The sequence below is a fragment of the Talpa europaea genome (genome assembly GCF_964194135.1).
Source record: "Talpa europaea genome assembly, chromosome: 16".
NCBI lineage: Eukaryota > Metazoa > Chordata > Mammalia > Eulipotyphla > Talpidae > Talpa > Talpa europaea.
In genome coordinates, this window is record NC_140084.1 from 17,788,677 (window position 1) to 17,812,538 (window position 23,862).

Consider the following 23,862-nt stretch of genomic DNA (forward strand, 5'->3'; position numbering starts at 1 on the left):
TTCACTGTCCTCACGATCCACTTTTGACGTGGTTTTCAGAAGCTCATGAAGACAAAAATGGAAAGGTGGGGGCACATCTGTAAAACAAACTCCCCATAGAACCTAAGTTTTTTTTTGGCATAATTGAGCAAACGAAGCGATGGACCCAGGCTCCTCCTCTCATATCTCAGGGAGCCTACTCTTGGTAGCTGCACAATTTGAGGGGACATGAATCATTTGAAACCATATGAGTCAGGCCCATGAATCAACCCAGAAATTCTATAGTTGACCCCTTGAACATTACATTCTCTTATTTTCTTGTAGAGTGTTTCCATGCTTTTATTGGACACAAGCTTTTGCATCAGAGGGGATGAAAAATCTCTTCAGCTTATTCTCTGTCACAATTACATCAGATCCCATTCAGCACTTCTAAAATGATTCTTGGAAGAGGATGACCAGGCCTGATGATCTGAGTTTTTTGTCTGGGCGTTTAGTCACACTGAACATGTGGGTACTATTTTTTCCACACTGAACATTTATCACAGTGAGAAGCCATTAAGAAGACTGCATACAACCAACAGATTTCTTTGGCTCTATTAATTCTGACTAAAAGCTGCAATCCTCTTTTATTGATAAAAAGCTTTGAATACCATCTTCATTACCTAGTAGCCAGTAACTTTTCTTAGAAGACCTTTTTTTTTTTTTTTAGTATTGTTAAGAAAAACAAAAATTGATTTTGTTTTCACTTCTGTTCAGCTGTATTAGGACAGGAAATGAATGCTTGGCCAGAGGACAGGTGGCTAGAGGAAAATGCACTTACACTGTGTAATGTACAGAAGGCAGGTTAGAAATCCTAGATAAGTGTTTGGGTTGCTGGACATCACCCTCCCATCAGAGTAGGCTGTGGGGCAGAGCTTAGCAGTTTAGCCCAGAAAAGTCCAGGGATGGGAGACTTTCTTGAACCTCTTCTATTTATAACAAAGAAAACAGGGCTACTGAGGAACCATTTTGCCCTAGAAACAGAAAACAGGCAAGCATGGAGAGTTGTATCTGAACACCTGCTGCCCATTTTTATAGTACTCCCAATTATTTCTAGTTTTTTCAAAGAGTGTTTTGATATTTTAAGACTACTGCATCTTCTAGGAGAGAGTTTATAAATTGACATCATATACTAATAAAAGCTAGAAAAAGGGGGAAATCTGGGGGCAAGCATAAGGATCTGAATGTCAACCATAATTAAAACAAGGCTTTGTTTTTTAATCAGATGTTTAGAGACTTTGAGCAATTGTTCATTTGCATGGACTTTGAAAGAAATAAGATTTCCTGGAAATCTGAAATGGTTGGTGATTATATTTAAAGTGGTCCTTTTGCTGACCTCTTAGCCATCATCTATATGCTGCCACCTGCTCAGAAAAAAACATGCACTTTCAGCATATGACAGTATACTCACCTTTAAACACAAAAACCAATCTAGCCACCTGTATCAAAACAAAAAAGGGGCAACAATGGATAATCTCCTTGTAACCCTTCTCCCTATTAGCCCAGTTCTCCTCCTCCCACTGTCCACAGCCCACGTGCAGGTATGCTTGTGTGTTTGCACATAGATTACTTTAAAATAAAAACAACTCTAATTGAAGGTTGAGGCTCCTCCATGTGAACACATTTTGGAGCTACTGTCTTTAAATAGGTTAGGAAACTCTGTCTGGATCTCATCAGGAGAAAGAAACCACACAGTGCTTTAAACAAGAAAAGTTTAAAGAATTATTAATTTCAACAGGATTGGAGTAAGGAGAGATTGGCTGGTGAGAAGTGAACTAAAATAATCCAGGACTAGCCAGTATAAATAGCAGTCAGTGACCATGCCCGGAGTGGAGATCCACACTTTATTGGGCAAGGCATAACCGTGGCTCACTGTATGGCTCAGAAACCACACTGGTGAAACTTGGCAGAATTCCATGCAGAGGTACCTGGGAAAGCATTCACACTGAGGTGTCTCACCAGGAACAGGATGGCAGTCGTTTTCTTCAGGAGACTGCTGCCTAAAAGGCAGGCTCTGAAACAGTGCTATCGCAGTGTCATAGTGGATCAAAGTACAGTACCCAAGTAGAGGACATTGCCAGGTCACTGTCTATGGTTCTCAACCACACACATACTCAAGCTCAGGGAACAACACAGGGATATATTTAATAAATGGAAAACAGAAGTGTTTCTAAGGACACAAGTGGCCAGCTATTTCACCCCAAATAGTGTCCACAGTGTCCAGAAGTCCCAAACCAAAGGCTGCTTATTCAATATGGCACTGTCCCATCATCACGGGCTTGGAGATGGTGGCACGCCAGCAAGCAGTGGGCCAGGATCCAACTCATGATGGCAGCTGGAGGTGCTCACACATGGGGCCACTGAGATGACACCACAGCAGCCCACAACAACAATTTAAAGGCCAGGCTGCACAACTCCAGATGTTGGACTGGATAGCAACAGAGGCAACAGCATCAGGACGTATTGCTAGATGATCAGAAGTGACCTAGACAGAGTGCCAATCACCTGTCAACAGTGCTGGACAACACTGGCCAGTAGTGCCAGTCACCACCCAGGAGGCAGTGCCAGAGACACCAATGTTAACAGCTCTTTTTGAGTTTTTGCCCGCACCAACAACAAACAGCTCTTTGAGACACCAGGCTGAGGCCTATGGTGCTCCTTTCAGAGGCAGGGCCAGAGACAGGTACAGCAACCAAGTCTCTGTGACAGTCTTTGGCTTCTCTTTTTTCCTCAGAGGTTGGCTGCTGAATGCTGCTGCTTTCTTCAGAGGTCAGCTGCCAATCCTTCTTTCTTCTTTGTAGGCCAGGAAGAGAATACTACTTCTTTCTTTAGAGGCCAGGAACAGCATTTCTGGCTGACTCCTGCCTTGTCTTATATCCTCTTTCAAGGTCCCCCATCCTACAAACCTGATTGGACCATTTTCAATCTGACCATTTAATACCAATCAGCTTATTCTTGATTTTCGATCTGAATAATTAACTAATGAGTTGATTTAACCTTATCAGTTCATTCTGCTCACACCTGATTGTTCCACTTTATAATCCAGGTGCCAAATATAAAAGGGAAAATTTGGTGCCTGTACAGCTCGTTGATGGGGTGTAGGCTCAGAGGAGCTACAGCCAGAACTGGCCTCAGGCTGGAGACGCTGAACCTGCGACCCCTTCAGTGGGAATGGGTGTAAGAACCTAAAGCTGGGGGAGGCACCTGCAGTAGCACTGGAACATGGGTCCCAGCTCTATTGGGAGTCACCACGTTGACCCAGGAGTCTACAGGCCTCTCTTCTGTCTGAGGCTCCAGGGAGTGGCAGTGCTGGAGCTGGCCCAGTGGGGCCCATGTTTCTCCTTGCAACACTGAAGCAAGGGCTGTGGGACTAGCTGTTGCCTCCTGTGCCAGAGCTTACCAGAGGGATGCTGCATGCCCTAGGGTAGCATGGCAGGAAGGCCACTGCTGCCTGCTATCACTACTGCCCTTTGCTAGCAGCCTGAGTCCTAGTGGGGCTGCTGGGAGCAGATGGTAAAAGGCCTATCACATGCTGCCACTTGCACTGGCATTCAAATCTGGCTAGTACTGGGGCAACCATCAAGTCTGGCCCACTGAGCTAGGTCTGTAGCTGTCCTGCAGCCTCCTGTTACAGGGCAGTCTGGGTGCTGCCCAGAGGCAGTGCTTAGGTGACCAATGGGAAGCCCCTGCTCTGCCTCAGGAGTCAGAGGGGCTCTGAGCTCAAACCTGGCTGGCTACAGGGCAGCCCTCAGGCAGCAACTCCCACTGCCACTGCTGCTATCTACTGTCTTCAGCTCTGGGTGTCGCTACCCAGGCAGCAGGCCTTGGCAAAGCCAGGTCATGTCCCACAGCTTGTGTCATGGGGCTCCAGTTTCAGATCCATCATGGTGCTTTCCAGGTTAGTAGGCCAAAAACAGGGAGAAAACTCTTTCTTCAGTGCTGTCCTGGAATGCTTAACATCATCCCTGTTGACAGAAAATAAAAGGCTCACATCCATTTCACAGAGCACACACATAAAGGATAAATTTGGAACTATGAGACAATACACTGATCACCAGGACAGTGACTAAGAACTTCAAATAGTCATGACATCATGCGTGAAACATGACTGGGAGATGTGTCTGCTGCCCTAAAATGTATATGATGCATTTCACAGGTATCATATACCTATATTGATGACATAGATAATGTTTTTACCATTTATACTATTTTCTCTCTTGATTGAGAATTCACTGAAATCTTTTTCTGCACTTTTTTTTTTTTTTTTTTTTTTTTGGTGGGACCCTTGCCAGCGGTCGGGGAACGAACCGGTGCTGAAGAAGCTGGCAGCCCAGTGCTCAACCGCTGCGCCACCAGGGGAGGCCCTTTTTCTGCACTTTTAATAAAAGTGCCAAGCATATAGATAAACCCAGGATGCAGCAAGCATAAACAAAATGTCTTTTGAGTAAAACCATTAACTCAAGCCATATAGGCAGGACTAGCAGATATGAAATACAGAGAGGAAACAAAGCTAAGAATCCTCTTTGTACCTTCCAATACATTTTACATTCTATCAATTTCATCCTCTTAAAGGTCATCCAGACCTCCTCCTGGCACCCCAGTGAACTGATTTCCTTCTACTTGTGCATAGGTGTTATCCTGGACCACCATTCCCTTCACGGAATTCCTGTGTTGGAGCATGTCTTTTTAGTCTCCTCCTCCTCTTTCTTGATCTACTCCTTTGTTTGTTGAGGGCACATTTTCCAGCAGCATACTGAGAAAGGATTGCATGGGAAATAAATTGTGTCGAGACCTCATATCCCTGATAATATTTATTCTTTCCTGACATATAATTGGTAGTTTGGCTGGCTATAAAAATCTATGTTGGGCCTCCCTGGTGGCTCAAGGGGTCAAGCACAGTACTGTGAAACTATCTGCAGCCTCTGCAGCATGACTTCAATCCCAGACAGCCAGGGAGCTACCCACATGGTGCAGCAGACCTCTCCTGTCTTGCCCACTGCTCCCCTCAGCAGTGTATTTCAGTCAGTCTTCCTGTTCTGCTCTCCACTGTCTCTGGTGAATCCTCTCACCCCCCACACCTCTGGCCCATACCCCAGTTCTTGTATGCATAAGTAAATAAATCTTTAAAAAATAATAAAAATATATATCTGTGTTGGATATAATTTTCCTTCAGGGTTTTAAGCCATTTCTCCATTACTATTTGAATTCCATTTAGAAGTATTCTGATTCTTATTTCTTTACTTTGATACCTTTTTCTAGATTCCAGTGTTTTGTAGTATTATGCCTTAGAAAGGGACTATTTTCTTCCATCATTAAAAGTGCTTGTTGGTAGTATTCTTTTTGGCAGAGTGGAGGTTTAATTTGTCTCTCCTATTTTCTACCTTTGTCTTTCTACCCTCTTTCCTGGGAGATTTCTTCAACTTTTTATTTTGACTTGACATAAGAAATCTTTTCCAGTCATGAAAATTTTTACTGATCCCTGGGCATTCCTGCTTATGGCATTCTGTTCTTGTTTCATGAGTATAGTATTCACTCTTTTCTCTCTGGGAATGTTAATGAGAGATTTTCTTTTTTTCCTTAAGCCTTTCATCTTTTTTTTTTTTTTAAACGATTTATTTATTTATTTATACAAGCACTGGGTACAGTCAGAAGCAGGGGAGGGTGAGAGGATTCACCAGGGCCAGAGCAGGGAACAGAATGGGCAGACTGACGAAATACACTGCTGAGGGGAGCAGCGGGCTCGGCAGGAGAGGTCTGCGCACCATGTGGGACCCTTGCCAGCACCCAGGGATCAAACCAGCACTGCAGAGGCTGCGGGCAGCTTTGCAGCCCGGCGCTCAACCGCTGCGCCTCCAAATTGCCTTTTTTCTGTTAATTTTGTTTCGGTGGTTCTTTCTCAGACATCTTTTGAATCCTCTCTGCTCAAGTTAAAGAGCAGGGCACTAAAGCAGAATTTCTTTTTTTTTTTTTAATTTAATTTTATTTTTATATTCCCCATACAATTGCAACTCCCTTATTTTAATTCCAATCTCTCCCCGTGCCCCGCCCCCCCCAGTATTGTGTCTCTGGTTCATAGTTGTTTGTTGATTTTGATTTTTTCTTTCTTATATATATAAGATATATATATATAGTTATTCTTTTTATATATATATAGTTATTAGTTTATATATAGTTATATATAGTTATATATAACTATAGTTATATATATAGTTAGTTATATATATATAGTTATATATATAACTATATATATAGTTATATATATATATTCCCAAGTTATATATAGTTTATATATAGTTATTATTATATATAGTTATAGTTATTATATATATAGTTATATAGCTATATATATATAACTATATATATATATATATATATAGTTATTCTTTTTCCTCGTCCCTTATTTAGGTTTTCTAGATTCCTGTAAAGAAGAATTTCTTAACCAATGAGCCAAAAATATTTTGTTACAGGTGTGTGACAGTAACAGTGGTGGGGCCTGTTATCCACCCCTGACCCACTCACGGCCTCATCTGTTTACCCCAGAATAACAATGTGTTTTCTGCCGTGTGGTGGGACTTGAAGTTTCAGAAATATTGCTCCAAAATACAATGGAAGCTCAGAACCTGTAGGTTAGGCTTATTGCCTGTGGTTTCATTGTTGCATGACCAAGTTGGGTTGTTTTCTTAGTGAGATCTATGTCTGCATCTTTAGGTCTTTCCTTTTAGGCTGGAGGACATAGGTCTCATTTTCAGCATTTTAGAACTAGTATTGAGAAAAAAGACATCTGGCCTCAACATTCACCAAATAGTCTCTTAACTTTTAAGTTTTTGGTACAGGCCACCTACCCTCAACCATATCTCCCTGTCCAAAGGACCCACCCTCAGCTTCAGAGTATACTTCCACATCTTCCACATCTTCCACAGGCTGGAGGAAGGATCTGGCATTTTATTTTTTTTTTTTTTTAAGACTTTGTCAATCTGTTCTTCTCTTTTAACTCGTCGCTCACCTGTCCTTCCACAGCTTTCTTGACTAGCAGTTCCAAGCATTTGGTGATCTTAAGTGCAATTGAGGTTCTGTCATGGCTTTCCTCACTGCTGCATCAGGAATATCATTTTGACCTTGGGAAAGAACAGTTCTTAAATAAGAGACAGAAAGTGACTGTGAAAAGCTATTCTTCAACTTGTTCATTGTCTTGAAAAAAGGACCAAGTCCACTGAAGATTAATATCAAGAATATAATAAAGAATTCCTTTACCTTGTATGAGGAGTATAATTAAATCAGTTAAAAAATGAACGTGTGTTTTATGGAAGAGGAAACACATGTGACCACAAATACATGAAGAGATGCTCAGCACCAGGGCAGCAAGGGCAGTGCAGATTACAACCACAGAGACCATATCTCACTCACTCCATCGGCAGAATTTATGAAGTGTGACATATCTAAATGTGGTAGAGTTTGGGGTGCCACAAGTTCCCTTAGACAAAACAAGTGAAGCTATAAACCTCTCTAACTACTTTGAAGAATAATTTAGCATAATTCTATTCCCAAGGGTATACCCAAGAGAAAATCTTTTACGTAAGTTTTTACATAGTACAAAAGGAGATGTATGTAGGAGTATTCACAGCAGTCCTGTTCACAATATCAAAACCTGGAAATTGGCCAGTGCCCATCAGTAGGAAAGTGGAATTTCATATAGCAGAAGAAACCTCTGTGACATGCAGCAATAGGAATGACTTAGCAATTGAATATTAAATTAAAAAGGCTTGAGAAGATTACAGATAGTATGAAACATGTTAATAGTTATGTACAGCTTAATATGCATACATTTATAATAAATGAATAACTTTGTATCTTACATATCTATTTCATGGATGCAATAATAAAGGAAAATGTGAATACAGAATTTAGGATAATAGTTTTGCATCAGGTGGAGGAAGCACAGGAATGAATTGGTGGGGAGGACCATTTAGTTAGAAGTGAGTTATTGTCAAGGTCCTAGCTTTTATTTTGGGTGATAGGTTTTTAGGGACCTTGTTACATTACTGAAAATAACAGGATCATTAAGTACATGGAAAACAAAAATGACCCTAAAGGGACTGGGGTTCCCAAGGTGAAGTAGAGATTCTTGCTCACATACATTAGCTCTTTGGTTTTCTATTTTGTTTTTTAAGTAGCAGCATTGTGGATCCTGTAACAAATGTTTCGTTGCTGAAAGTTATTTTAAAAATACATTGACCTAAAGTTAACAAATTAAGCTTTCCAGATGGGGTTCATATATTGATAAGTATCATATACTTTATATTTAGTGCATTAATATTTATAGCTATTTCTGTTCTTTCATAGAAATTTTACATTTTTTTCCCTTTCTTAGGACAAAGTTAAACTATAACCCTCCAAAAGATGATGGATCAACCTATAAGATTGAACTTGAAGGGATATCGGTAATGGTTATGAGAGAGATCCTGGATTACATCTTCAGTGGGCAGGTATGATGAGAAACAAAGGAAGGAAGACTAAGTTGAGTCCCCTCGAGCTCAGGGTGAGGGTCCCCTTTCATCCATTTTGTGATGAAGTAGTGCTGTCATCTTCATCTTCTGTCATTGTGCCCTTGAACCAAGACTCCTGCTGTTGATGGCACCCACATGTGTTCTTCAGGGCTCTGCTCTTAAAGGAAAGGCAACTAAATGAGACCTTACCCAGATGCCAGGGTTTGTGTTTACTGTTCTGACTTCACCTCCTGCTGGGGAATAGCAACTCCACATGTGCTCCCTGCGCTGCTGTCTTTCTGTGTTTTGTCTTCAAGCATGATTGCTTGAAGTCTTGCTCTGTACCACACTGCTGGGAATACCCTCTGCCTCTGTAGCATCTAAAGGGGAGTGTGCTGGGGCAACGGAGGATTTTGGAGAAATAAAGAGGTCCAGATTCACACAAACAACACCTACCTGCATTGTATTCCAGATGTCTTGATCCTGCTGCCTCTGTCCTACCTCCATTCTTTCTTCCATATTTCCTTATGTGCTCTGTTCCCACTTGTTTTCCAGGATTTGAAACACAGGGAAGAAAGCCATTTGTGATTAGACTTCTGTTTCTTTGCCTTCTTCCAGCCTCTATCCCCATTATGTCATCTAAAGTGTCTCCAAAGGACTCTGAAGAAAAACCTTAGGTGTGACCTTAGGTTGTAACTAGTTGTTACAACAAAAAAGGGTGTGTTGTCTCTTACATGGTTTCATGAGAGTGCTTTTATCTGTCCTCGGAGGTCTTGTTGCCTGCTGCTCTCTCCTGTCACTTCTTCATCGTTCTTGTTTCACTTGTCCTTTTTGTGAGGGCTGTGTCGCCCACATATTTTCCTAGTATATACTGAGAATGCTGCTTACCTCCTCTGAATATATTCATTCTGTCCAGAAACAAACTTGGTGACTGTCATCTTTTTTGACATTTTTGGCTTGATTTCATGATGTTAACCCTTTCCATTTTCTCTGAACACTGAGTGGTGGTATGATACAAGGTTACGTATATGTGTGTATGATTGTTAAAAATAAATACAATGAGAATTCGTTTTGGGAAAACCCTTAAAATACTGAAGATAACCTATAACATCACAAAACAGGGTTTAGGAACCGTTTCCTGTCTAACCTAAAAGTTGATTCAGCAGCAGTCACAAGTTATAAGCCGAGAGGAACATATTAATGTTGTCTTGAAACCCTCTTTACATATTGATTTCTGTGTTTTGTTCCCAACTTAAATTAATTATGATTTAAAAACCATAGTCGCAATATAAGTTACAACAGACTCCTAATTTGGTAGTTTAGTTTTACCAACTTGAAATGTGGCATTTTTTTATAAGCTCATGTTTGAATAGTCCACAGCTATCCCCAGTACCTCGTGGCTACTTTTAGTACCTCGTTGTACTTGTGAATGGGAATTTATTCTTACTGTGGCTTACTGCACATATTTCTTTCCACAGTTTTGTTGCCCAGTTTCTCAGACGATTTATGCATTTTTCTTTTTGGTATCTCTGGTATAAAATGTAGAAATTGTTTCTTGCTGTATTCTGCTTTGAAATCTCTCCTTCACATATTCATATGTAGAATAAGTTCCTAGTCTTTGAGAGTACTGCACCCCTTGGTTTGTGGCAGTATATGAAAGGCCCATTTCTTTTTTTTTTTTTTAAATAATACATTTTATTTTTATATCCCCCCATACAGTTGCAAACCCCCCATTCTGACCCCAATCCCTCCCCTCCCGCCCCCCACCCCCCAAATAAGTCTCTGGTTCATAGTTTTTTGTTGATTTTGATTTTCACTTTCTTATAGTTATTAATTTTCCTGGTCCCCTATTTAAGTTTTCTAGATTCCTGCTATGAGTGAGACCATCCGGTATTTTTCTTTTTCTTTTTGGCTTTTTTCGCTGAGCATGATCCCTTCCAGCGCCATCCATGTTGCTGCAAATTGCATGTGTTTATCTTTTTTGAATGCTGAGTAATATTCCATGGTATATATGTACCACATCTTCTTGATCCAGTCATCTATTTTTGGGCATTTGGGTTGTTTCCAAAGCTTAGCTATTGTAAAAAGTGCTGCTATAAACATAGGGGTGCAGGTGTTGTTTGGAATTGATGTTTCTGTGTCCTTTGGGTAAATACCTAGGAGTGGAATTGCTGGATCATATGAAAGCTCTATGTTTAGTAGGTCCAGAAATCTCCACACAGCTTTCCACAGTGGTTGGACCAGTTTGCACTCCCACCAACAGTGCAGAAGAGTTCCTTTTTCTCCACACCCTCGCCAACATTTGTTGTTGCTAGTTTTTTTAATATGTGCCATTCTCACTGGTGTAAGATGGTATCTCATGGTAGTTTTGATTTGCATTTCCCTGATGACAAGTGATGTTGAACATTTTTTCATATGCCTGTTGGCCATTTGCATTTCCTCTTCAGAGAAGTTTCTTTTTAGCTCTTCTGCCCATTTTTGACTGGATTATTTTCTTTGTTGTTGCTGAGTCTCATCAGCTCTTTGCAGATTTTTGTGATCAGTCCTTTATCATTAGTGTTGTGTGCAAAAATGTTCTCCTAGTTGGTGGGGTTTCTCTTTGTTTTTGTTATTGTCTCTTTTGCTGTGCAGAAGCTCTTTAATTTGATGTAGTCCCAGCTGTTTATCTTTGCCTTCACTATCACTGCTTTTGGTGATGTGTCTGTAAAGATGTCTTTGATATGCAAATCATGTAGTGTTTTGCCTATATTTCCTTCTATGTATTTTATGGTTTCAGGTCTTATGTCTAGTTCTTTAATCCATTTTGAGTTGATTTTTGTGTATGGTGTGAGGTATTGGTCAAGCTTCATTCTTTTGCATGTAGCAACCCAGTTTTCCCAGCACCATTTATTGAACAAACTTTCTTTGCTCCATTGCATAGTCTTTGCTCCTTTGTCAAAGATTAGTTGACCATAAATCTGTGGGTTTATTTCTGGATTTTCTATTCGATTCCATTGGTCTGTATGTCTGTTCTTGTTCCAATACCATGCAGTTTTGATGATTATGGCTTTGTAGTATAGTTTGAAGTCTGGGAGTGTGATGCCTCCATTCCCTTCTTTTTTTTCCAGTAGAGCTTTGGCTATTCGGGGTTTTTGGTGATTCCATATGAATTTCATCAATAATTGTTCTATTTCTTTGAAGAATGACATTGAAATTGTGATTGGAATAGCATTGAATCTGTATATTGCTTTTGGAAGGATGGCCATTTTAATAATGTTTATTCTTCCAATCCATGAGCAGGGGATGTCTTTCCATTTCTTTGTGTCTTCTTCTATTTCTTTTAACAGTGTTTTATAGTTTTCTTTGTATAGGTCCTTTACCTCTTTTGTTAGATTTATTCCCAAATATTTGATTTTTTTTGTTTCGATACTAAAAGGGATTTTTTTTTTATTTCTTCTTCTTCAGATTTATTGTTTGTGTATAGGAAGGCTACTGACTTTTGCGTGTTGATTTTGTATCCTGCCACTTTACTGAATTGATTGATGAGTTGAATTAGTTTTTCTGTGGAGTTTTTAGGGTTCTCTATGTATATGATCATATCATCTGCAAATAGTGATAGTTTGACTTCTTTTCCTATTTGGATTCCTTGTATGTCTTTCTCTTGTCTTATTGCTCTGGCTAGGACTTCCAGTATTATGTTGAAAAGCAGTGGTGAGAGTGGACATCCTTGTCTTGTTCCAGATCTTAATGGAATTGCTTTCAGCTTTTCACCATTGAGAATGATACTGGCTGTTGGCTTGTCATAGATGGCCTTTATGATGTTGAGGTATGTTCCTTGTATCCCAAGAATTTCAAGGGCTTTTATCATGAATGGGTGTTGCACTTTGTCGAAAGCTTTATCAACATCTATTAATATTATCATATGGTTTTTATATTTCTTTTTATTGATGTGTTGGATAACGTTGATTGATTTTCGGATGTTAAACCATCCTTCTGTCCCTGGAATGAATCCTACTTGGTTGTGGTGAATTATCTTATGGATACATTGTTGGATTCTGATAGCTAAAATTTTGTTGAGGATTTTTGCATCAGTGTTCTTTAGGGAGATTGGCCTGTAGTTTTCCTTTTTTGTGTTGTCTTTGTGTGGTTTTGGTATTAGTGTAATGTTGGCTTCATAGAACGTGTTTGGTATTGTCCCTTCCTTCTCAATTTTTTGGAAGAGTTTGTGAAGGATAGGCACTAATTCATCTCTGAATGTTTGGTAGAATTCATTTGTAAATCCATCAGGTCCTGGGCTTTTGTTTTTGGGGAGGTTTTTGATTACCATTTCAATTTCGCTAATTGTAATTGGTCTGTTTAGGTGTTCTATTTCTTCTTTATCTAGCTTTGGGTGATTGTAGAGTTGTAGGAATTTGTCCATCTCCTCTAGATTCTGTTGAACTTGTTTCCATATAACTGTTCATAGTAGTTACTGATTATTCTTTTGATTTCTGCTGTGTCCATTGTGATTTCTCCTCTTTCATTGATGATCCTGTTTATTTGTGCTTTCTCCCTTTTTTCCTTTGTGAGCCTGGCTAGGGGTTTGTCTATTTTATTGATTTTTTTCAAAGAACCAGCTCTTGGTTTCATTGATCTTTTGGATTGTTTTTTTAGTTTCAATTTCATTTATTTCTGCTTTAGTTTTTATTATTTCTTTTCTTCTATTGGTTTTGGGGTTTTTTTGTTGTTCTTTTTCTAGATCTCTGAGCTTCGAGATTAGGTTGTTTCTTTGAGTTCTTTCTTGTTTTTTGATGTGAGCTTCTATTGCTATATATTTTCCTCTTATTACTGCTTTTGCTGCATCCCATACATTTAGGATATTGGTGTCCTCCTTGTCATTCAATTCAAAGAATTTTTTAATTTCTTCTTTGATCTCCTCGTTAGTCCAGTGGTCTTCCAGTAGTGTGGTTTTTAATCTCCATGAGGTAGGATAGTTCCTTGCCTTCTTTTTATGGTTTAAGAAAGGCCCATTTCTTACCTTGACTTACTGCCGTGTGGAAAAACTATAAGGGGGTGGGGGAGGAAGCAGTAATCATAAAAGTGAAGACAATTAAGGAAAAGTAAATGTTAATAGTTATTTTTAAAAATCGTGCACTAGGGATTTATCCCAGAAAGTTGTTTGGAGGCCCCGATGTATTCATTGTGCTGAATACAGTGTTTTGGTAGGTATTGAGGACAAGTCTCTGAGGCATTATAGCCCTCTCTCTCCTCAAGGGACTTATAGTCAGTTTGAGATACCTTTTGGAAAAAGAGTAAACACTGTATATTTGGAGGCAAGATTTTTAGCAGTTCTGGTGCTATTATTTAAAGAAGCCACCTTCTTCACGTTCCCATAGAATGCAGAATTTTCCATTTCCTAAGCATTTCTGTCATTTAAAGCATTTCTCTCAATTAAGCTGACATGAGCACCTAGGTCAGTCTACCAAGAAGGGTGATGGAGAGTCAGTGTGGTAAAGCAGAGGAGTGCTGGGAATGTGAAGCAGGCACACACTGCTTATGTTGTTTGAAGGTTCCTTGGTATCCCCCGAACATTTCTTGAATAGAAACTAGGTTGAATTATACAGAATTGCCAATATTTGACCACCTTCACAGACAAAAATGAAAATTTCATGTGGTTCAACCTAATCAATTAGTGTGGATGGGTCTAAAGTACAAACATTAAGATATGGGTGATATTTTTACAGATCCGGCTGAATGAAGATACAATCCAAGATGTCGTACAAGCAGCGGACCTTCTCCTGCTGACAGATCTTAAAACACTGTGCTGTGAGTTTCTAGAAGGCTGTATTGCTGCTGAGAACTGCATTGGAATCCGAGACTTTGCACTTCATTACTGCCTGCACCACGTCCATTACCTTGCCACGGAATATCTGGAGACACACTTCCGAGATGTCAGCAACACAGAAGAATTCCTAGAACTGAATCCTCAAAAACTTAAAGAAGTGATCTCTCTTGAGAAGTTAAACGTTGGCAATGAAAGATATGTATTTGAAGCAGTAATCCGATGGATTGCACATGATACAGAAATAAGAAAGGTACCTGTAGATTATAATGTGACCGACCTTTGCCTGTTTGCTTACTCATTTCATTTTGTGTGTGTTTACATCTAGTTCAAATTTAGATTTTTTTCCCTTCAATTAAAAAGATTTACAAAGTTGTGATCTAATAGACATTTGCAGAGCATCTTCCCACAAGATCGTTAGTGATTTGTTCTTTAGGCCAGTCTACAAAAGTTGGTATAGTTCATCAGGTATCAATGAACATATTAATACTTGCAAGGAACATAACATTCTTCATAGGTTATCTTTAATGAATAAATGCATTTCAAATTTAAGCTGCAGTATCCCTCCCTAGATTATAGCTACACCATGACTGGCTGAGCCCTGCAGAGACGTTGATGTAAATGCAGGCTCTTCCTGGAGTGACTGATAACACTCTCAGGAAAAGCAGGAGAGCACTGCTCTGCGCTGGCGTTTTTGTGTCTGTGTGCTTCTAGTTAGAAGGTACTGGGAATGCATCCTGGGAAGGAAGGAGGGTCTTAGAGAATATCAGGCTTTAGATCCAATCTGTTACTACATTGGGGAAGAAAGCAAAATCACAGAACTTTAAGTCTAGAATTTATAAAGGGATTACCAAATTACTGTATTCAAAAAAAAGAAATATATTTGACTTTAGGTTGGTTTTTCAACATGTACAGTGTGCTGTACATTGTTCCTGTAGTGACTGTTGCCTTGTTTTAATGATTATTTTGTCATTTTTTTAAATGCTGGATGCCTAGGCATAGGTCCTTATAGACACCATGGCTATGGTCTCTGCATAGGTAGCACTGTTCTGTTCTATTTCCCCCTTAGCTGAAAGGACACAGAAGAGTTTCTGGTGTGCCACTGCTCACGAAGTCCCTTATAGGAGACACTACTGCCAGCAGCTTCTTCCTCACCCCTTCAAGCCTTAAGGTGATAGGGATGCTCAAGTCAGTTATGTTTTGGGGACACAAGAGGCAGTTCTTCATCCTCTGGTTAATCTGAACTTGATGCCTTAAAGACTGATGGCTTTTGCTTAGGCCATAGAAGAGTGTACCTTAAACTATTCAGAACCAAGAGAAACTGGTCATTAAAGTTTTGCCTTGCATATATAGAATGTATAGTTTGTTCCAATTTAGTAAAAAGTTATATAATACTTGTTAAGCATATTACCTATGTGATATATATTTTTAACAGTAATTACTAAGGAAATGATTCTATTCAGATTTTTTGAACTTTGATTTTTTTTCATTATATTAATGTTGATATATTTTCATTCTCTAGGTTACCATATTGTATGAGGCTATTACTGTATGTACTACCTCTATAAATGTGATTTAATTCACAGCACATCCAAGTTATAGCAGAGGTCTTCTGAATTTTCCTATTGTTATGGGAACTCTATAAGGTGTAAAGAAAGCTGCTTGAAACTTTGCATTGATACATCAAGTATAAATCTGAACTGTTGATTTTTTTAATTAAATCTTCATATGTGAAGGCTCTATGGAAATAGGAAAAAAGCCAGTAAAACACGTATAAACACTACCAGCACTTATAACATGACTGTTAATAATCAACAATTTTAGTTTTCCATGAGCTGGAAAATGTATATTTCAGAAACTCTATGTAGCATTCTCTCTTCTCTCTCTCCATCCTTGCTGGTCTCTTCCGCAGGTCCATATGAAGGATGTTATGTCAGCACTGTGGGTTTCAGGGTTAGACTCCAGTTACTTACGGGAACAGATGTTGAATGAACCTTTGGTACGAGAAATTGTCAAAGAGTGCAGCAACATCCCACTTAGCCAGCCACAGCAAGGAGAGGCCATGCTAGCCAACTTCAAGCCCCGGGGCTACTCTGAATGCATTGTGACTGTTGGTGGAGAGGAACGTGTGTAAGTATACGTGTGAGTTACATGCAAAGTGGTGTAAGGAAAAAGAGATGTCCTTTTTATTTATTTTTAAATTCATTTTTACATCACTGTTCATTTATGTATAATGTTTGATTTCTCTCCTCATGTGTAATCCCCATAAAATCCCCACCACCAAATCACCCGTAATCTGTCACCAGTCTCTTGTGCCCTTCCCTCCCCTGTTGTGACCCATTCTCTCTCCCCTTCCCCTGCTGTGTCTCTCAAATTTATTGTTTGCCTGCAAATTTTTTTCTTTTTTTTTTCCCTGACACCTTGTTCAGTTTCCCTGTATTCCTCCTGTAAGTGAAACCATTCATTAGTTTTCTTTAGGAAAGAGAGATTTCTATGTAAATAAGAATTTATAATATTTCTCATCAGTAGATATTTTTTAAGTGCTCTAAACTCGCAATAGTTGTTTTAAGCAGAGCTATATAAAACCTATTGAATACAAAACAATTATTTATTTCCTTAGTTCTCGGAAACCAACAGCAGCAATGCGATGTATGTGCCCTCTCTATGACCCTAATAGGCAACTTTGGATTGAACTGGCCCCGTTAAGCATGCCAAGAATTAACCATGGAGTTCTCTCAGCAGGTACTGTTCTGTGGTAAATTTTACTTAAGCACAAGATCAAATGATGTATAATTTCAGGGTTGTGTACAATAACTCAAACCTCTTAAAGATAGAATTTGATTATCCTCCCTAAGATGCCATTTTCAGTGTAGCTCTGGCTTTCAAGATTGTGGTAAGGAGAAGTGTCTTCTGTCAGTCTTACTGTTGCCAAATCTTTCATATATATAGCTATTTTAAAGGCTTTAGTAAAGGAGCATTTATTTGATGGTTAACAAATTTCAGACTTTCCTTGAACTGAGATATTCCTGTCTTTGAGACTTAGTTCACTATAGATTTATATGGCTATGTAAAAAATGAAAATGCTAAATAAAAGCAGGCATTTCATATGAGACTTCAGAAAATATTATTTAAATTAGTTACGGCCTAAAGTTATTTTAATACTGAAGAAATGTTTTACTTGACCTTTAAATGTTTGAAAATAGCTTTAATGAAATCTCTCCCTTCAGAAGCTGATAGAGACATGTTGTTGCCTCACCACCCTTTGCTGTCTCTCCCTTTCATCTTAAATCTGCCCTTTTGCTTTCACCCCACAAATACCATTCCCCCAGTTCTTAATCATTGTCAGCAATCCTCCTGGAATTCATACTTAATAGTCTCTGTGTGTTTATATTATCTTTAATATTTTTGAAGCTATTCCATAGCATACCTTCTTATAGAAATGGCTAATACTGTACAATAGTGTAGCAGTGAATCATTTTCTGCGTTCCAAAATTATGGAAGTTATTGTCAACAAAAACAACTGGAGTGATACAGGTTTGACAGGATGTAGGTCTGATTTCCCTGTCCTGTCTTCTCCGCATTAACTCTCTTAATGCATTCCTCCCATAACACGTACACATAATCATAATGTTCACATCTGCAAAACTGTCACAGAGATTCCTATCACTAATTTTTGAGCATATCCCTAGAGGGATTTGTATCTCAGAAACTTTAGACAATGAAGCGAGCAATTGTGTGCAGTTGTATTGACTGAGATTGGCTAGACAAACAAGATTTCAGTTCAGGTACAAGTTCTGGTTGGGCTTTTATCTCAAGGGTATAGAACATGGGAGATAATCTGCCAGAAGCGACACTCTCTATGGGCCTGGAGTTTAGATTTCTTTTTCATCCCTCAAGGCCATTAAAGGAAAGGTTAGAAATTTTCTGGATCGTCATTGCCCTCAGAACAAAATGATTTCCATGTGTGATAATCTCTCTTGGTCCCTCTTTTCCCTTCAGTTATGCCATATAGTCTTGTTGTCTTCTTCTCTTCTAAGAAGACGGTGTTGTTTTTTTTTTTTAATGTTTTATCCAGTCATTTAGCTGTGTTTGCACAAGTACAAATAACCTAATCCACTATTAGCCAAAATAGGGAGTTCAGCAAGTACTCTTGGACTCTGTTTTAAGTGCACATAGGGCCCAGGTCTGCATGTTCTGGGGTCTTGAACAACCTGGTTTGGATTGTGGTTCGGAAGTTGTACGGTAGTGTCCGGGGCTGACAAATAGAACAGAACTGAGCTCTCACAGAGCTTCATGGCAACAGAGCAAGAACTGTCAGTCTACCTTTTGTGCTGACAGGTGGCAGGAATCCAAAGGTACCAATGGATGGAGTAAAATGACTCATAAAGGTGGCTCTGTCACCAAAGAGTGAAGGAAATCTGATCATCTCAAATCCCATGTTATTAGAGAAGCTTTCTCCACACACTGTCTCTCTAGCCATGGTGTTTATATTGGACAAAAGATAGGTGTTGAAGACTTAAGTTTCAACTCTTTTGAATGTCTCTTTTGTTATTTGCAGAAGGATTTTTGTTTGTATTTGGGGGCCAAGATGAAAATAAACAAACCCTGAGCTCAGGAGAAAAGTATGACCCAGATGCAAACACGTGGACAGCGTTGCCGCCAATGAATGAGGTAAAACATTGCTTTCATTAATTTGCTGGATAGGCTCCTCTTTTCCCTGTAGCACCTCTGTTTGTTTTGCATTTGAGTATAAGAAAAGAAGGCACCTCTGCCTCTCCTTCTTGTGCCTTCCTTTTGGCCACTGACCTTACAGTTTTCCAAACCTTCTAGAATGCTCTTAGGGTGCTCCTGCATCAGGACCGTTGCCATTTACCTATGTGGCCTGCTCCCTGGCTTTCTGCTGTGTGTCTTCATAGGAAGGCCTTCTGTCCAGCCCTGTCTCCTCCCCTGCTTGCTTTCTCTTCATATCAGGTAGCACCTTCTCACATACTAGGTATTTTTAAACCACTCACACAAACACTTTAATGGAGGAAATTTGTCTGTTTTGTTCAGTTCTCTATCTTGGGTGCTGGGCACATAGGAAACACTAAGGAAATAACAGTTGACGAATGAATGTAAAATCCCTCAAACATCTGTTGTTCCAAATAACCTTAGCATGAACCTGTCCTCCCCGCCTCTCCCAGCCACAGCAGACCTTGTTGCTGCTTCTTCCTTATCTGTCACACATGGGCTTGGTACACTTACTGCTCACTGCTCCACACAGATCATTTTATTGACCCAGGAGGTAATAGTTCCCTTTCTTGCTGTATACTGTTGTGAGTAAAAAGTAGCCATTCTGCCAGCAAATGCATCCTGAATATAATTCCCTTGTTCTGAGGAGATGGGGGGCATGGGTGCTTCTTTCTGTTGTAGTAGAAGAATGAGCCACTGGGTAAATCAGAACTTGTTGAGCATGGTGCTTTTGGACTGAAACTCTGCAATATAATTAGACCTGTAATTTTAATTAAATGACTTTTTGGATAAAAAGATCTTTGATGTCTTTTCAGGCAAGACATAACTTTGGAATTGTGGAGATAGATGGAATGCTGTATATTTTAGGAGGAGAGGATGGTGAGAAAGAGCTGATTTCCATGGAATGTTATGATATTTATTCTAAAACCTGGACAAAGCAACCTGATTTGACCATGGTTAGAAAGGTGAGAACTAAATATTGTGATAAGTAGCTTACTTAAATTGGATTTCAAAATTAATATTTCTTCATTTCCAGGCCTCCCTGATGGCACAGTGGGTTGAGCACAGTGCTGTGAAGCTGTCCGCAGCCTCTGCAGCGTGGGTTTGATTCCCGGCCAGCCAGGGAGATTCCCACATGGCGTGGCATACCTCTCCTGTCACGCCCACTGCTCCCCTCAGCAGTGCTTTCGGTCCGTCTGCCTGTTCTCCCCACTCTGTCTCTGGTGAATCCTCTCACCCTCCCACGCCTCTGGCCTGTACCCCAGCTCATGTGTAAATAAAAAAAATAAATCTTTAAAAATATATATATTTCTTCATTTCCTACACATGTCTTTTATTACAATTAATAATGTTAGACATTCATGTTACAGAATTCTATCTCTATTGGTAGCTTGTCTTCACTCTCTTTAGCCCTACCCCAAGGAAACGCAGTGCTTTTAGCCTGGTGGTGGGCTCTGTGCTGCCCTGCTGTGTCCAGGGCCGACCCTGAATGCATGCTTTGTGAGTGCACTACCCTAGGGAGCAAGCAGATCTTCTATGCGTATTTCGTAATCATCATGCAGGGTGAGGGGCAAACATAAACCTCTAGGTAAAGAATTTGCTGAGTAGAGTGAAAACAAATGGCTCACGTGAGCTGTTTAAAGATAGTCTGCTGTATTTATATCCCCTGACCTAGGCAGGGAGACTGTCATCAAGGCAGAGCTTTGTCCAGTGCTGTAGGTATCTAACACCTTCAGTACTGGGATGCCCTCAAACGATGTTCTCTCATTGTTGGTGTCCTCTCAGCTAAATTCCAACTAACTCATTTTGAGCAGGGACAGAGGAGCATCTTACTCCATGGAATATAAATCTTGAAGTCTTTAAATAATGTTGAAAGAGTAGAGAGCTTTCCAGCCCCTAAAAGTGCTCTCTAGATATGTTATTATTCATCTGATTTTAATAATAAATGTCTCCTACCCTGTTGTTCCCTCCTTCCAGATTGGCTGCTATGCAGCTATGAAAAAGAAAATTTATGCAATGGGTGGAGGATCATATGGAAAGCTTTTTGAGTCTGTGGAATGTTATGACCCAAGGACCCAGCAGTGGACTGCTATATGTCCACTGAAAGAGAGAAGGTGAGACATCATGGACATGGACTTGCAGGCTCCCCGTGGGTGGTTGCATCCGAAGTCCCTTCACCTGACTTTGCTCCTCTTTTCTTCCAAACTAACCTTTATTTGGTTCTGCATTTGTGTGTATTAAATTAAGTGAATAATCCATTTCCTGAGAAGGGAAGGTGACCCACATATGAAACCCTGAATGTTACAGTTAAAACAAGCATAAGAGGAATCAGGGAATCAGACTGTGACTTATAAATGCAACACTTAATATGCTCTCTGTGCCTTTCAGGTTTGGAGCAGTAGCATGTGGTGTTGCCATGGAGCTGTACGTCTTTGGGGGAGTCAGAAGTCGAGAAGACATCCAGGGGAGTGAGATGGTAACTTGCAAATCTGAATTCTACCACGACGAGTTTAAAAGGTAATTTAAGAATGGGTTCATGTCCATTCTGCAGTTTTTTCTTTGTTTTCAGAGTCATGTTTTTCTTTTGTTTTCAAATTATTGAGTTTTCTTGTATGTTTAGGGGATGTGTCTGATGCATACTAGATACTTGCTCAGTGATTTCACAAGTATTGGTAACTTGAAAGAAAGTCATAGAAAAGTCATGCATTCTAAAATGTGTATCAGACCTTGGCACTTACTTAAAAATCTCTCATTGTCCACCTACAACTTTTAGAAGAAAGTTTAAACTCCTTATTTAGTATATCTAGCCAGCCTCTTGTGATACGGCCTTTTGTCTACGCTTTCTGTACTGTTCAAACAAGATGCTTCACTGGAGTCATACTAAGCTATATTTCCCCCTGTACACACCAAAATGTGTTATTATTATCTTGACTTTGGGCTTTTGTATGCTTCCTTTTGCCTAAACTTGCCCTTCCCACATTTGTTCAGTTATTTGGCCTCTTTTCAAACTCTGCTTAACCATCACTCTTTAGAGAAAGCCTTCTTCTGTCTTGCTGCCTGATTTAGATTCCTCAGTCTGTGATCCTTTAACAGATTGTGGTTTCTCTCTGGGACTGTAATCGTTAACTGTAAGCTCCTTAAGGATAACATCCAGTGTGGTCAACTTTGGATTCTGACTTTTCGAATCAATTTGGCTTGTTAGACACGCAATAATGTTGATTAATTGGATGAAGCATGGTGTTGGAGATTCTTAATTCATCTGACAGATTTGCATATCTGTCTTGTAGAATAGGTAACATCCTTCCCAGCCATTTCCCCCTCTTTCCTCCTCTCATATGTTTCAGTGTTGTAACCACTCGCGAGTATTTTTATTGCACTATTATGTTCAGACCTTAATATAGCAGGGAAACTGCCACACTAAAATTATCTGGTTAAAGTATTACAATCATATTACCAGGAGGGGGTGCCATAATATAACGTTTAATTTCATAGTATTTTAGATTAAGGCAAACAGTGAGCAGTTGCCAATATTTTAGAAATACAAATAACTGTTACCTAACTTTTAATGTAGTTTAAAGTTTAGGGTATTTGCATAGCTTTTTTTTTTTTTCTCTTTCAATTACAGAGTTAAACTACCTTTGGAAAATTTATTAGACAAAGTGTGAAGGCATTCCAGAGGATGTTTGTTCTGGTGGGAGTAAGGAGCAGAATTTCAAAGACTTTTCTACATTTCTCTTCCTTAATAGATTACTGTGAGGGCTGATTGTCCAAGGTCTGAAGTGGCCTGTTAATTTCCTGCCCAAGTGAATTTTGAGACAGTCTGCCCAACTTCACAATAATCATTGTGTTTTCTGTAGAATATTGATAAAAGCCTTTTTCGTAATGTTTTAATTTCTCCTTCCACTATCTGAGATAGAGTACTATAACCAACCCGATGGGGTAATCAAGACTGCTTGTGGTTTTGATCACATAGGACTTAAACCTGGCTGTAAGGTTTTTTTCCATCTGCCCTTGACTTGCTATAGCTTGTTGGAAGGTTCTTTATTGTCAGGTTCTTTCATGTTCATAGTCGATAAACCTCAAATATAAGTGTATTACTTGGTTTCAGTTCATAATTGTCAAATTTAGAGGTTTTGTTCCTTCCTTGCTGTTTAAAAGCACTTTCAAATAAAATTCCTGTACCTTCAGTTTCCTTTTTTCCACCCTCTCCAGTGTCAATTTGTAAACAGAATGAAGAGAGCAGTTTATTTTCTCTTGTCAGTCTTATGATGCATAAGATTCTTGTCTAGAACACAAATAACACTTCACTGCCATGTATTAACTTACTTAACTCAAAACAGACCTCTCAGACAGATCCTCTTTTTCTTATTTTTTACGTAAGAGGAAACCAAATCAAGAGAGGTTAAGCAACGTGCCCAAAAGACACACAAGGTAGCAAGCAACAGCTTAGAACCTGAACTTTGGCATCCTGACCCAAAGTCTGTCTGATCAACCACCATACTATATTACCTTAAGATTACAGGCTTTCCCATAAATACATAAAGGAGCAGTTTTAATTGTTAAAAGATAAATGTTTCACGGGTGTTATATTTGCATACTGTGGAAACTGTTGCCAGAGGAGCGATCTGTATAAGATCGGAGGCCATTATTGTTTTTAAGTAATCTCTTGCCTTTCCTGTCTTTGTTCCCTATTTTTAGGTTAAACTTTCCTGGAAAAATGCCATATCTTATTTTCTGTGTTTCTGACTAAAAACAAGTGTTTGAAGGAGAGCAGAGAAAGTGCCATAAGTTATACTAAGTTGTAGTAACGTCTTAATATAGCCAGAAAGA

General features: G+C 39.4%; 1 protein-coding gene across 1 annotated transcript in view; it reads left to right on the top strand.

Annotated features, from left to right (window-relative positions):
* GAN (gigaxonin) overlaps positions 1 to 23,862 on the top strand; it is a gene marked incomplete at both ends in the record, with an annotated part of 50,614 nt that overhangs the window by 21,081 nt on the left and 5,671 nt on the right. Inside the window, 8 exons of the mRNA XM_084257340.1 lie at positions 8,387 to 8,501; positions 14,204 to 14,554; positions 16,214 to 16,431; positions 16,922 to 17,043; positions 18,860 to 18,972; positions 19,848 to 19,997; positions 21,010 to 21,146; positions 21,421 to 21,549. Of these exons, the coding sequence (XP_084113466.1) occupies positions 8,387 to 8,501; positions 14,204 to 14,554; positions 16,214 to 16,431; positions 16,922 to 17,043; positions 18,860 to 18,972; positions 19,848 to 19,997; positions 21,010 to 21,146; positions 21,421 to 21,549 (1,335 nt within the window). The remainder of the gene's footprint in view (positions 1 to 8,386; positions 8,502 to 14,203; positions 14,555 to 16,213; positions 16,432 to 16,921; positions 17,044 to 18,859; positions 18,973 to 19,847; positions 19,998 to 21,009; positions 21,147 to 21,420; positions 21,550 to 23,862) is intronic.